The 15,122-nt window shown below is 30.5% G+C and overlaps 2 protein-coding genes across 2 annotated transcripts in view; one reads left to right on the forward strand and one right to left on the reverse strand.

The window, feature by feature from the left end:
• Positions 1 to 15,122, forward strand: part of LOC120354397 (voltage-dependent L-type calcium channel subunit alpha-1D-like) — a 153,514-nt gene that overhangs the window by 77,026 nt on the left and 61,366 nt on the right. The gene's annotated exons all lie outside the window — the stretch shown is intronic.
• On the reverse strand, positions 6,755 to 11,657 carry LOC120354647. The gene is made up of 2 exons (XM_039442019.1): positions 11,481 to 11,657; positions 6,755 to 10,053 (listed from the first exon to the last, which is right to left on the reverse strand). The coding sequence occupies exon 2, from the start codon at positions 8,660 to 8,662 to the stop codon at positions 6,755 to 6,757; it is 1,908 nt and encodes a 635-aa protein (XP_039297953.1). The 5' UTR covers positions 8,663 to 10,053; positions 11,481 to 11,657.

Here is a 15,122-nt window from a genome sequence, read left to right on the forward strand (position 1 = left end):
ACCATTGTTGAAGAAAATAAAACGGAAGAAGGTTGTGTCTGGATCTGGAATAATCAGATCTATATTGAACAAAGCAATTGACTTACTACCTGTTGAACTTCATATCCCTGGCTACAATTTTTGTGGCCCTGGCACAAAACTTGAAAAAAGATTGGAGAGAGGTGATAAAGGAATAAATAAACTTGATGATGCATGCCAGGAACATGATATAGCTTATAGCAATCCTAATCAGAATAGAACAGAAGCTGATAAGAAACTAGCTGCCCTGGCTTGGGAAAGAGTCAAATCACCTGATGCTAGCCTTTGAGAGCGCTCATCAGCATACTTGGTAACAAACTTATTGAATGCCAAGACTAAATTTGGTGGTGGGTTGTTTCTGAGACCCTACAAAGGGTGTGGGTTGTTTCTGAAACCCTACAAAGGGTGTGGGTTGCAAAAGAATAAGAATAAAACAATAAAGAAGAAGGTGAATCAGAAGAGGATACAAGAGACATTGAGGAAAATTCTAAAAAAAACACCATTCACAAACATTGAAATAATAGATTATGCAAGAAAGCTTGAATTACCACTACGAGGTGTCTACATGAGAGATAGTCTACCAGAAATACCACTCAAAGATCTAGAAATTGGTGTAATCAATTTGGATGATGGAAGCAGTACAGGAAGTCATTGGACATGTTATATTAAATGTAACAATACATGTGACTATTTTGATAGTTTTGGAAATTTGAGTCCTCCACTTGAATTTATGGCTTATATGAAAGATATAAAAATACATTACAACTATAAGAAGTATCAAGAAATCGATGACAATTCAATAGTATGTGGTCATTTATGTTTATTGTGGTTGTATAAAAAATATGTTCTCATTAACAGCAAATCAAAATCCACTGGTAAGTGATATTCCAGTACAACTGGAAACATCTAGCAAATATGAAGTAGCCCTAATAGATCTATATACATACAATACAATTCCAAATATTGAAAACAATATCAATGATAAGTTTAGCTATAATGGAAAACAAGTGAAAATACCAGTAGGGTCATATGAATTGGATGATATAGTAGATTATATACGTAATAAATTATCTCTTACAAGTGGTCAACTGAAAATCAAAGCTAATAATAATACACTACAGTGTGAGTTATATGCAGATAGAGAAATTGATATCAGTATGAAAGATAGTGTTGCTCCAATTCTTGGATTCCAACACATGAAGCTAGAAGCTAATAAATGGCACATATCTACAAAACCAGTTCACATTATGCGTGTGAATAGCATCAGAGTAGAATGTAATATTGCAAAAGGATCTTATGATAATGGTAGTGAAGGTCACATACTGTATGAGTTCTATACAACTGTACCACCAGGTTTCAAAATAATTGTATCTCCAAAAACTGTAGTGTACCTACCAATCAATACAAACCGAATAGATCACATTCGTGTGAAACTAATAGATCAAAATAATGAATTGATCAATTTCCGAGGAGAAACTATAACCCAGGTAGCACAGAAACGTTGAAATAACGTTAGAAACACGTAATACCTTAACGTTGAAAAGACGTTTAAATTCAACGTTGAAAACACGAGAAAATGTCCGCCGTTTCCACGTTATTTTCATCGTTGAATAATAGTTGAAAAAATATTGTAACAACCATTATTTTCAACTATAAATAGACGTTGAAAGCACGTCGTGACAACCATTATTTTCAACCATAAATAGACGTTGAAAGCACGTTGTGACAACCATTATTTTCAACTATAAATAGACGTTGAATTAGCCATACTTTTGAACCGGTACCTTATCAATTACATGGTAATATTTCTAAAATCATTTGAAAAGAGATGAAAATACGAAATCATATTTCCATTTATTTACATATGATTTCATGTAACAGAAATATTACCCTGCAATGCGGTACATTGGTAAGTTGACATTAAAAACACACAATAAAAACCATATTCATCTCTTTTCTGTATAGGGCTACTTTTTATAGAAATAGAAAGGAAAATAAAAATCTCAGTATCCTTTTTGAATTATTTAATCACTATTATTAATCATTATTAAATGATTCAAAAAGGATACTGAGATTTTTATTTTTCTTTCTATTTCCATATTACTTCAATTTTGATCCACAAAAATAGTATGATGAAAGGTTGTTTAAAGAACTAAGATGGTTACAACCAAATTACCATGGTAATTTAATATACTCTGCCAAGCTCAAAAACATTTTATGTCTGTAAGAAACATAAATTAAAACTATTATTTCAAGAATTCAGCAGTTGTTTAAAAATCTTGAATTTTTAGTATGATAATTTTATCTGTGGTGAGCAAAAATAGCTCAATTCTTTCTAGGAAATAATATATATCTAAATTTTTACTTGACATTTATGCCAGGTTTAAACTATGCCAATTGGCAAAACAATAATAATTGTCAATTAGTTTTTATTTAGCTATGCCTAGATGATGGTTCTAGAATTAAAAGATTCAATTGATACTTTACACCAGCTATAAATTTCAGAAGACAATATTATTATCTTGTCAATTGGCATCGTACAAACCCGCCTACATTTTAGTTTTCAGGTATGATGATAGTTTGTGATTCATGCAATAGAGAAACAAATATTCTATTACAGTGTTTCAATAGAAAGGGACTTTCAAAATAACTTTCCACTTTCATTTCATAATACTTTTTAATTACTGACGAAATTAGATTGTTTTTTTCTCCACTGAAAATACTCTGCCGCATATTTTAGCCAATCCTTAATAGCGTCTTCAATTTGGGTCTCAATGCCCACAGTCGACCCACAAGATTTTTTGATAGAATCTGAAACATAAGGTAATATAAATTTTAATAAGAAATTCTATAATATGAAGGCAGATGAAATTTTGCCACTACATAGGAGTTATTATTTGATACAGATGTTGCATGGTTAAAAGGGAATTGCTTTTAACAACAAGTACAGAAATTTTTCTCAAGTGCACATCTAATAATGTTATACATTTGATATTTTGTTACACACATTGATATTTTGAATCACAAGGCGAGGTGATGACTGTTTTTTAGATAAAAATAGTCCATTACTATACAATAGTCAGACGAGAAAGTCACACCAGCTGTTCGTTCAAACATTCAAAAGAACTAAGAATAAAGTAAGAATATTGGGTTTCCAAATTTTGTAGCATAGACGAATTTTAACTTGAAATACTCCTCTTTCATTAGGCCTATAGAAGTAAACAAATAAGGCTCTATATAAAAACGGTAGAAAATTTATTTTTTAATTTATGAGTAAAATTTAATAGTTACTGTAGGTACATACTTAGTTTTATGAAAAAAAACAGTTGTATCCCGATATTTCAACCATTTTTTATTGGCCTACTAAATTTTGTAAACCTAGACCAAAAGTTTAAAATCACAATGAAATTAATCAAAATATCCTTGACATATATGGGTTGTAAACATGCATAAATTAATTGAAAATTTAATTTTAAAATGAACAAGTTTAAGCTAAATTTCGTCACCATGGAATGACGATATTTGGAAAATGTTAATATTTATGAGCTGAACTCCGGACACCCGTTTTCAATTTCTTGGATCACCGAGTTAATTACTGAACTTGTTAAAAGCAATCACTTTGATGTTAAGTGATTTATATTATATTAAGTTCAGTGTTATTATATTGAGTTCGATGGAATTTCTCAACACAAGCAGTCCTGTGACAAAAACAATACATAGATAGCATAATGAAAATATTTGTGCAGGAATCAAAGTAATAGTAATTTATTTGGAAGTTAAGTAGTAGGCTACATGTAAAATACTTAAAACCAAGCTTATTGTATTATATTAATTTTTAATAATTATATTAAATTAGATCCCTCTAATTTAAAACATAATATAACTTACCTAACCCTAACCTCAAATGTAAACATAATTATGTTCAACACACAATATTTGTTTTGAAGTTTAGACAATAAATCACCAAACAATATCATCTTTTAAATAAGAATAATAAATTAAATAAACTTACCAAGTCAAAGTGGAATAGGTAAACTCTTCTAAAAGAGTTCACAGCTTTCATCAATGTGATGAGAATTCAAACATGAAATGGCGTTGATCAGTCGATCGTCGTTGATAGATCCGTTTTTGTGTAAGGACTACTGTAGCGCTGTGAGTGGTGGAATTGGAAGCTCGTTTTCAACGTGTTTTCAACGATAGATCAACCGTTGAAAACAAAGTTGCATTTAAAACGTTGAAAAATTCAACCGCTAACGGTTATTCAACCTCAACAACCAAATTTCAACGTTGGAAACACGTAGGTGTGCTACCTGGGAACTGTTTGTTTACATATAAGGAAATCACTAACTATATAAAAATAATGTTGATATTCTCAAGTAGTGGAAATAATAATAATACAATGATAAATCAACATAAACTCACACCCAAAAATGTTAAACTATTACAAAGATTAGGATTTATTGTATATAATAAAAATAAGAGTAAAAATAATTATAATGTCTCATCCAAAAGATATGAATACTATTGATACAATATTCAATGTCTCAGAAAAACCAAACTTTGATGAGAGTATAACAAAGTTTGAATATCATACACACACTCCTTATGCATCTCAAACATTCAACCACAATGATGAAATACATATAAATTTGAATCAACAAGATGTCTATACACTACCCAGTAAAAGTTTCCTTCTAATTGAAGGACAAGTTGAGGTTAAGAAAGCAGATCATACTAAAACTGAAAATTATTCACTAATTAATAATGGAGTAGCTTATTTATTTGATGAAATCAGATATGAACTTGGTGATGTGGAAGTTGATCGTACATGTAATCTTGGTATTACAACTACAATGAAAAATCTTCTAAGTGAAACAGCACTCAATACAAAAGTGTGGGAGAATGCAGGATGAAAATTGGATGGATGGAATAAAATTGACAAATTCAGTTTTTGTATACCTTTGGAGATGTGGTTGGGTGTAATGGAAGACTACAAGAAAGTTATATTGAATGTTCGTCAGGAAATTATTCTATTAAGATCTTCAACAGATGCAGATGCAGTGACTACCACTGATGGAGCTACAGTTGAAATTAATATCACAAAGATACAATGGAAAGTACCCTATATACATGTTTCTGACTACATTCGGCTTGATTTGTTGAACCTATCACATACAGATAAACCAATTAATTTACCTTTTAGATCATGGCAGATACATGAGTATCCAACACTTCCTCAAACTACTACTCATCAATGGACAGTTAAAACAGCTTCACAAATGGAGAAGCCCAGATTTATTATTCTAGGCTTTCAAACTGATAAGAAAAATAAACTGAGTGCAAACAAGTCATGTTTTGATCTATGTAAACTACACAATATTCGTCTCTATTTGAATGCACAATACTTCCCCTATGACAATATAATGGGAAGCAAACACTTGCTCTATCATATGTTTAGTAGCTTCCTACATGCTTACTATCCACATACTAACAGTAACAATCTTACTTCAATATCATATAATACATTCATTGAAAAGGCTGCACTAATAGTAATAGATTGCAGTCGTCAAAATGAATTGTTGAAATCTGGTGCACTAGATGTTAAACTTACATTTGAAACTAATGAAAATATACCTGATAAAACCTCTGCCTACTGTCTAATTCTTTATGATAATGTGTATGAATACACACCATTGAGTGGTATGGTTAGGAAAGTAATGTAGAAGATTACAATAATTATAAAACCTTATAATGGAGAATTAATTACAGCATCAAAGTGGAAAATTTGTCATAAAAATTAATAGAGAGAATAATTAATTTTAAGCCTCTACAAGGTTTTAATATTATAACTGAAGAAATACAGGAATAATTGATAATTCTAAATATTTTTTTTACAAATACACACCTACCTACCTACCAACTACCTACCAACCTACCTACCTACCTACCAACCTACCTACCAACCTACCTACTACCAACCTACCTACCAACCTACCTACCAACCTACCTACCAACCTACCTACCAACCTACCTACCAACCTACCTACCAACCTACCTACCAACCTACCTACCAACCTACCTACCAACCTACCTACCAACCTACCTACCAACCTACCTACCAACCTACCTACCACCTACCTACCACCTACCTACCAACCTACCTACCTACCTACCTACCTACCTACCTAGATAGTGATCTCACCCTTTTGGTAGCAGCATGCTCATCATCACACCTCCTTTTACTGTTCTGAATATCTTTATGTCCCCAAGCCAATGTATTTATACAATCATTTCTTATGAATCTTTTATCATCATAGGGCCTAAGAGCAACCTTCTCCTGGTTTTCAGTTGTGACAATATGTAGTTTACTTACAATATGTACAGATTTTATTGTATGCTCAACACCTTCAAACAAACATTTTTTGTACAACTTGAATTGTAATTGGTTTCTTTGAGCACTCTTTGGAACACCCTTGGCCACCTTCTTTTCTTCACAGTTAGAGAATATAAATGAGTACATTTTTGCTTGTAATCCTATAAATTCAGTTATAATTCTGCCACCATTCTCATCTTTGAATTTACCAATTACTTTTTTATTCTCCTCATTATAACATGGGTGATTTTTAGGAAAGTTTGATGTGTCAAATAAATGTTTATATTTCCTAATATCTTCATAAATATCTTCAGTCTGTATCACATACATAAAACTATCAGTATCAGACATCAAAACTTCACATTATTTGTCTTTGAATATATTCTTGATTTGATTGTAATGGAAATCGTACATAACATTTTTGCTGTGTTCCAATATTACAGCACCAACAAAAATTGGTTTGTTCAATACAACTTTAATTTTATTCAAGCACACACCAGTAACATTCTCATTATATGGAAACCAATTTTTTACTCTTGGCTTGGAGATGATTCTGTCTAGTTTCTCTTCATCCATTACAATTTCAAAGTCTGTATGGTTTTTAACATTCATGAGAGTGCGGCCATAACAACTATTATTAATCAACTTGTAAAGGGTTCGATCAAATTCATTATCTGCTACTGTCCTTAATTGTGTATTCATATCAATGAAAGGTTTCATCCATCTACTTTGTTCAAATTTTATACCTCTGTGTACTTTTTTCAACACCATACCCAATTCTAAGTAGAGTTTTAGATTATCAGAATATATTACATATTTTTCTTTGTTTGTGAATGTTGTTATTAGTTTCTCATATCTACCAGTAGGTGGTGTTTCTTTCAAGGGTGCTAGAGGGAAACAATTGTGTGTGCTTTGAAGGTGAGAGGGGTATTCCAAGTCCACTTCCAACATGTACCCTAAACTTGAATCAGTTATTTTTTGAGGATCAAATTCTTCTATTTCTCTTTCACTCATCCATTCAAATTTTGAATGTGGAAGATTTCCAGACATACCCACGGCATACAAATTATTACAATCCCAATAGATTATGTATGTTTCTGGCTCATTTATGTTGAAATTACTCATATATCTATTGTTTGCTTTTGCATATCTCTTAGGAACGACACTTATCCCCCCTCTTATTCCTTTTTCAAAGAATAGGTGCATATCAATATCAGTCAAGAGTTCGAGCTCTACTCCTGTAATTTTCAACATAGCAAACCAAGAATAATGTGGAAGAGAGAAGAAGTGAGCTGGGTCTAGATTATAGGTACGCATGAAACTTGTTCGAAAATTCTGAAAAATGTCTGCTAATAGAAGAATGTCTGTTTTTAAGTAAAGGTCATGGTATTCAGCAAGATTTTTTATGTTGAAATGCTTCCAAATGTTCTGTGCATGCTGATATTCTGTTTCAGTGATTTGACTGTCGGTTAGTCTACTGTAGAATTTATCAATAGTAGGTAATTTCGTTTCTTGGAATCGCTCAAAACTATTCATATATTCGTATGGGTAAAATTGTTTTGTTTTCAATAGGTCTGCTTTATTTGAGGAGAAATGTTTTGATAGAAGATCAAATTTTGAATTGATCTCAGCCAATTTCTCAAGAGATGAATTCAAGAAATTGAGAGAATCAATAAATCTTAGTGTATCATTCAATGTTATAGAGATAATTTTCTCACTAGTCTTGGCAATACAGCTTATTTTTTTCTTATAATTAGTCAATGCTTGTATTATAAAATGTGAATCATATCCTGAAAAATTATGAAACACTACTGGTATCTTTTCAACTTTTTCTGCATTTAAATTACAATTGTTGTGGGCTGCACCCAGGTACATCCCATTTGAATGTGAGTGGTGCCTAACCCTATCAAACAGTAAACGTTTATTACATAAGCAACACAATGTTTCCTCTAAGAATTTTCTATTCTCTTCAGAATTAATGGTCATGGGGATATTTTGTTTTAATTTATCTTTCAGAATAATACCATATTCATCTAATTCACCTATAAATTTCTCAATTAAGGTTTCAGATTCTGTAAGGGAATTTGCTCTTACAATTTTAGGACCACAGTGAATATTTCCACTTTCATTTACAATAACATATCCATATCCACAAGGAATGTGTTCTCCATTGATGATTAGACACTCAAGGTCTGCATAAATGATATAGGGAACTCTAAGTGTATAGGAGAAATTTTTGAATGTTAAAATTTCATGTCCTTTTTGTGGCATTTCTACTCTCTGAGTTTTCTCCAGAGAGCATGATTCAATATGATTGTTCAATTTTTGTAGGGCATTTTTTCTAGTAAATCGATGAAAACAGTGTGGACATATTTCTACTTTATGTCCATGTTTAGTGTAATTGGACAATAATCTTGATAGATTTTTTACAAGAGTATAATATTTTTTATCTTTACTTGATAATAATAATAGTGTAATCTTGTGCTGCCGATCTTTATTTTTTGATATAAGTAATGGATAGAAGGTATGATTTTCATGAGCAATAACATTTATACATATGGTTGGGTTTTGTTTTTCGAATTTTGAAATATCTTCCAGACTAAGTGGGAAATTTAGATCATTGATATTGATTAGATTCAATAATTTTTTCAAGTCTCCAACTCTATTAGTCCTCTTATTATGGAAGAAAGCTAAGACAGACCAAATAAATGAAAGACTATCATCACTTTTCACATTCACTATAGCTTTCTTATCTGTTATGAACTTCGGTATAGGAATGAACGATGATTCGCTTGAATTTAAGGAACAAAGTCTAAACAAATTCCTCACCAGAGTATAGTGTTTCTTACCATTTGATTCTAAAAGTAAAAGCGTAATTTTATGCTCTCTATGTTGATTTTCTGATGTAAGTAATGGATAGACAATTTCATTTTCATATCCAACAACATTTATAGATATAGTTGGGTTTTGTTTTTCGAATTTTGAAATATCTTCCAAAATAAGTGGGAAATTTAGATCATTGATATTAATTAGATTTAATAATTTTTTCAAGTCGCTAACTCTATTATGTGTTCTATTATTATGAAAATAAGCTAGAACAGACCAGACAAAACATAAATCATCTTCATTCCTGATATTTAAAATGACTCTTTTAACTGCTATTCTTTTGGGTGTCAAGACATATGAACCTGTTCCATGTATGGGTGAATATTTCACTATATTCAAATCAAATCTTTGAAACTCATCAATTACCCACCCACTACCATTTTGAATGAATTTATCAAACTTTTCATTTATTATATTTTCAGCCTCCTCCCATTGCTTATGAAATTCATTGACATTATTATGAATATTGATAATTGATCTTGATTTTCCATGAAATGTAGGTGTGATTTCCAATTGATCAACATCAGTTACAATTTTTCTCAATTTCACATGTAAACTAACAAACCATTTAACATTTCCATTAATTTTTTTTCGATTTTGAAAGCATTATTTCCAGAATAGTTGGTCTAAATTGTTCAAATAGTATCTTAATATCAGTAGTCAAGAATTCTGTCCATTTATATAAGATAACATTACCATTAATACTCGTCACCATTTTTTTATATAGAGAGGAAAGCAATCTGGCTTGTGGCTTGTGGTCCATTGTAAATCTGGTACTGAAATGAGAATAAAGTTGTTATACATCTATTTATATAGGTTAAATTGCAATCTAAAACAATGTTTGAGGAATATAACAAATTGAACTCTCAAACCTACAAAATAATCTCCTAATTGTTTTTGAACCTATTTCATTGTGAGATAAAAAAAACACATGAAAAAAGTTAGATTTGCTCCTGAAAATAGATTGGTTTCAATGAATATTTTACACACCTATAACTATGCAATGAAACGATCCAGGGATGGGACAATCTGGCAACAATCTTGCATGGATCGATTACGTTTTCAAGATAGAATTGATAGAATTGGTAGAATTGTAGAAAGTATACTAACAGAAAGCCATCGAACAAAAATGTATAATCAATTAAAAAATAATGTCAACAAGAAAGAAACTTGCACATGAGCTGCATGGTAGAGTCAGACGTAATTTCCTAACACGTCGCACTGAGATAAAAGGTCTAACAGATTTATATCAAGCTGATATTGTTGACATGTCCAACTACAGCACATTTAATAAAAACTTTAGGTACATACTAACTGTAATCAACTGTTTCAGTAAATTTGCATTTGCAATACCAATGAAAACTAAAACTGGAAATGAGGTGGCAGCAGCATTGAAGCCAATACTTGAGAAGCACAAAATAGTTAATTTCCAAACTGATGCAGGTAAAGAATTCTACAACGCAGCTGTTCAGAATCTATTCAAAACTCATAAAATCAATCATTACAGTACATATAGTGATAAAAAAGCAGCAATTTGTGAGCGCTTCAATCGAACTCTCAAAGAGAATATGTTCCGTGAATTCACAATACAAGGTAATCATAAATGGCTGGAACTACTACCTAAACTAATAACTAATTACAATAACAGTGTCCACAGAACAATTCGAATGAAACCTGTTGAGGTGAATAGGAAAAATGAGAAATATGTGCTGATGAATATAGAGAAAGCTAGCATGCGTAAAACATTCAAACAGATGAAACCAAAGTATAAGATTGGCGATAAAGTACGAATTAGTCGCTACAAAAGAATATTTGATAAAGGCTATCTAGCAAACTGGACAAATGAAATATTCACTGTACACAATATACTCCCTACCATTCCTTTCACGTATCATCTGAGAGACATTAGTAATGAAATCATTAAAGGTACATTCTATGAATATGAAATGCAAAAAACAAAATATCCTGATGTCTATCTAATTGAGAAAGTACTGAAGAAGAAAGATGGTAAGATGTATGTTAAATGGCTTGGTTTTGATTCAAAATATAATTCATGGGTTGAAGGTGATGATATGATGTAATATAATAAAAAATATGTTCAAATTCAAACAGCATAAATCAAAACTACCATTAATAAACTTCGACAAGTATTTAAATGATAACAGGAAACTTAAGATTTCAAAAAGACACAGTGAACTCTTACCAAACTCTATAAGATGTATTGTGTGTGGCCCAAGTAATTCTGGGAAAACAAATACAGTTTTCAATTTATTATTTGCAGAGAATGGGATTAAATTCTTACACTTGAATATATTCACTAAATCACATCAGCAAGATAAGTACCAACTCTTGAAAAAGATTATGCAACAGATACCTGAAATTAAATTCAACTTGTACAAAGATAATGATGAAATTCAACAACCAAATGATATGCCTCAAAATTCAGTTATGATATTTGTATGGAGAATCAACAAAATATTCGTAACTATTTTAGTATGGGAAGACACAATAAAATTGATTGTTTTTACATTTGTCAAACTTACTCTAGTATTCCCAAACAATTGATTAGGGATAATTGTTATCTAGTTGTTGCTTTCAAGCAGGATAATCGTAACCTACAACATATATATCATGATCATGTATACCCTGATATGAGTAAGGGTGAATTCAGTGCATTATGTGCTCAAGCATGGAGAAATAATAATAATGAATTTCTAGTTATTAATAAAGAATGTGACACACACAATGGTCGGTACAGATTGGTTTTGATAGATTTGTTATAATATAAAAATGCATAAAAAAGATTTGGAAGAGTGGAGTGTGCTACAAAAAAAAATTAAAAAACTACGTGACTCAATTCGTAGAAAACATCGTGAATTATCACATAATGTAGTCAGTGAAGAAGAACACTTTCAAAAACAATTCAAACCAATTACAGAATCATTGAAGCAATTACAACATCAACCCATTGAAAGAAAAATTAAAATAGAAAAGAAGGAACAACAAGAGCAAGAAGGAGGGGAAAAACAAGAACAAGAAGAAGAAGAGAAGAAGAAGAGAAGAAGAAGAAGAAGAAGAAGAAGAAAAGAAGAAGAAGAAGAAGAAGAAGAAGAAGAAGAAGAAGAAGAAGAAGAAGAAGAAGAAGAAGAAGAAGAAGAAGAAGAAGAAGAAGAAGAAGAAGAAGAAGAAGAAGAAGAAGAAGAAGAAGGATCTATAACTACCGGTGCTGATGATGATAAAAGTGGAATTAGAGGAATATTCAATTCAACAATTCAAAGATTAACATCGAATGCCCGTAGAGCTAGCATTTCTAGTTACATAGATAATTTCATGCGAGCAACAAAAAGAGGAAATCTGTATGGAGTTCACTATAATCCTGATATTAATGAGTGGCAAATTGGTAATAAAGTTGTAAAATTTTATGATAAAGAAATCCTCATTGATAACAGCAATCATTCATGCTTACACATGGGTTATTGGAATTATTATTCAAAGCAGTACCTGATAAACATATTTACAAGAGAACTGATTTGCAAACCTATAAAAATATACTTCAAATAACATCAGTTCATCTTGATAGTTTGGGTCGAGTTAAGAGAAATACCAGTTACAAATATGTTAATATTATTAAGAAATTATTCCCACCTAAAAAAGGAGTTACTCGAGGTAGAGGTGCTGGTGATAGTAGTTTAGAACAAGAAGATATGCAAATTGTAGTACCAAGAAAAAAAATGAAAAAGCAATATGTTTATTGGGATAACCCAAACGAGTTATGTGAAAGATTGAATCTATTGGTAAATTCAAAAATAGCTGGGCACACTGGACATGATGCAGAGATTATGAGTATCATAGAAGAGTTGCGTGAAATTGGAATAATTATTGGTGGTAATTTAGTATTATAGAAAAATATACTCTAATATAATGTCTATTGATAAATTTGGTCGATATTTACATAATAATAAGAAGAATAATAATATTAATGTTGAAATTAGAAATTTGATTCAGAATTTTATAAGGATTATACAATTCATCCCATTAGTTGCTCATAATATCCCAGAAATTGATCTTAATGATAATGAACAATTCAAAGCAATGTCAGATCCACAATTATTATCAAAGTATGAAAAGTATGCTGCTGAAACAGCACAACCCTGGTTCTTTAGAGCATGGTTTGATGAAAAATTCATATACAAACATGAAGTATAATAAAAAAACATGAGTATTGATAAATTTGGATGTCATTTGAGTAGAAAACAAGAGAAATCAAGTAGAAATCAAGAGGCTGAAGAATTAATTAATATATTACAGAATATCGTTAGTTTAGCAAAAAAATTCGGTTCTTATTATCTACCAAAGAATGTTGATCTTAATAATATGAAACAATGGATGTATTTAACTGATCCAAACTTACTTCATGATTTCCCTCCCACTTCAAAAAATAAATTCAAATTTTGGTATGAATATAATGTTGAATCCACCTGATAAGAGAATTTTTTAACACCTATGTAATGTCCAACATTCCTTCTAAAATAAATTATAAACTGGAACTGAAAAATGCTCAGATTTGTAATTCAATCAAGAATACAATTTATTTGTTGAAATTCATTTTCAAATTAATAAAAAACCTGTAAAAAGGTACTGAGCTTAATTTAGAAAATTATAAAACAATAATCTTTCCTGCTTAAATCTAAGGTTATAAAGATCTTTCCTACCAAGAAAATCAAGTTCAGTTTGGATTTTGATGAGTAGTTTTGTTCAACAAAATTCAAAAGTTGTTTCAAAGAGTCAAAAAACTATTCATACTGTGGGGACTCGAAATTTGATTCAGAATTTTATAAGGATTATACAATTCATCCCATTAGTTGCTCATAATATCCCAGAAATTGATCTTAATGATAATGAACAATTCAAAGCAATGTCAGATCCACAATTATTATCAAAGTATGAAAAGTATGCTGCTGAAACAGCACAACCCTGGTTCTTTAGAGCATGGTTTGATGAAAAATTCATATACAAACATGAAGTATAATAAAAAAACATGAGTATTGATAAATTTGGATGTCATTTGAGTAGAAAACAAGAGAAATCAAGTAGAAATCAAGAGGCTGAAGAATTAATTAATATATTACAGAATATCGTTAGTTTAGCAAAAAAATTCGGTTCTTATTATCTACCAAAGAATGTTGATCTTAATAATATGAAACAATGGATGTATTTAACTGATCCAAACTTACTTCATGATTTCCCTCCCACTTCAAAAAAAAAATTCAAATTTTGGTATGAATATAATGTTGAATCCACCTGATAAGAGATTTTTTTAACACCTATGCAATGTCCAACATTCCTTCTAAAATAAATTATAAACTGGAACTGAAAAATGCTCAGATTTGTAATTCAATCAAGAATACAATTTATTTGTTGAAATTCATTTTCAAATTAATAAAAAAACTGTAAAAAGGTACCTACTGAGCTTAATTTAGAAAATTATAAAACTATAATCTTTCCTGCTTAAATCTAAGGTTATAAAGATCTTTCCTACCAAGAAAATCAAGTTCAGTTTGGATTTTGATGAGTAGTTTTGTTCAACAAAATTCAAAAGTTGTTTCAAAGAGTCAAAAAACTATTCATACTGTGGGGACTCGAACCTGGGGCCCCATATGTATCAGACCGCGGAAACATGCTTGATCTCATTAGTTTGCTATCACTAAATCCATCAATTTAAATCATTTTATTTATTAATTAGATTGAACTTACAATAGAAATATTATTTAATAACAAGCTATGCAATAACAAGCAATTAGTTGAGCCAATAATAAAGTTTTTAAAATTATGAAAACAATATCAA

This window comes from Nilaparvata lugens, chromosome X (assembly GCF_014356525.2).
Source record: "Nilaparvata lugens isolate BPH chromosome X, ASM1435652v1, whole genome shotgun sequence".
Classification (NCBI taxonomy): Eukaryota; Metazoa; Arthropoda; class Insecta; order Hemiptera; family Delphacidae; genus Nilaparvata; species Nilaparvata lugens.

Bases quoted from the DNA above. Each gene is read 5' to 3' on its own strand.
- LOC120354647 (XM_039442019.1), bottom strand. From the start codon at position 8,662: ATGCCACAAAAAGGACATGAAATTTTAACATTCAAAAATTTCTCCTAT.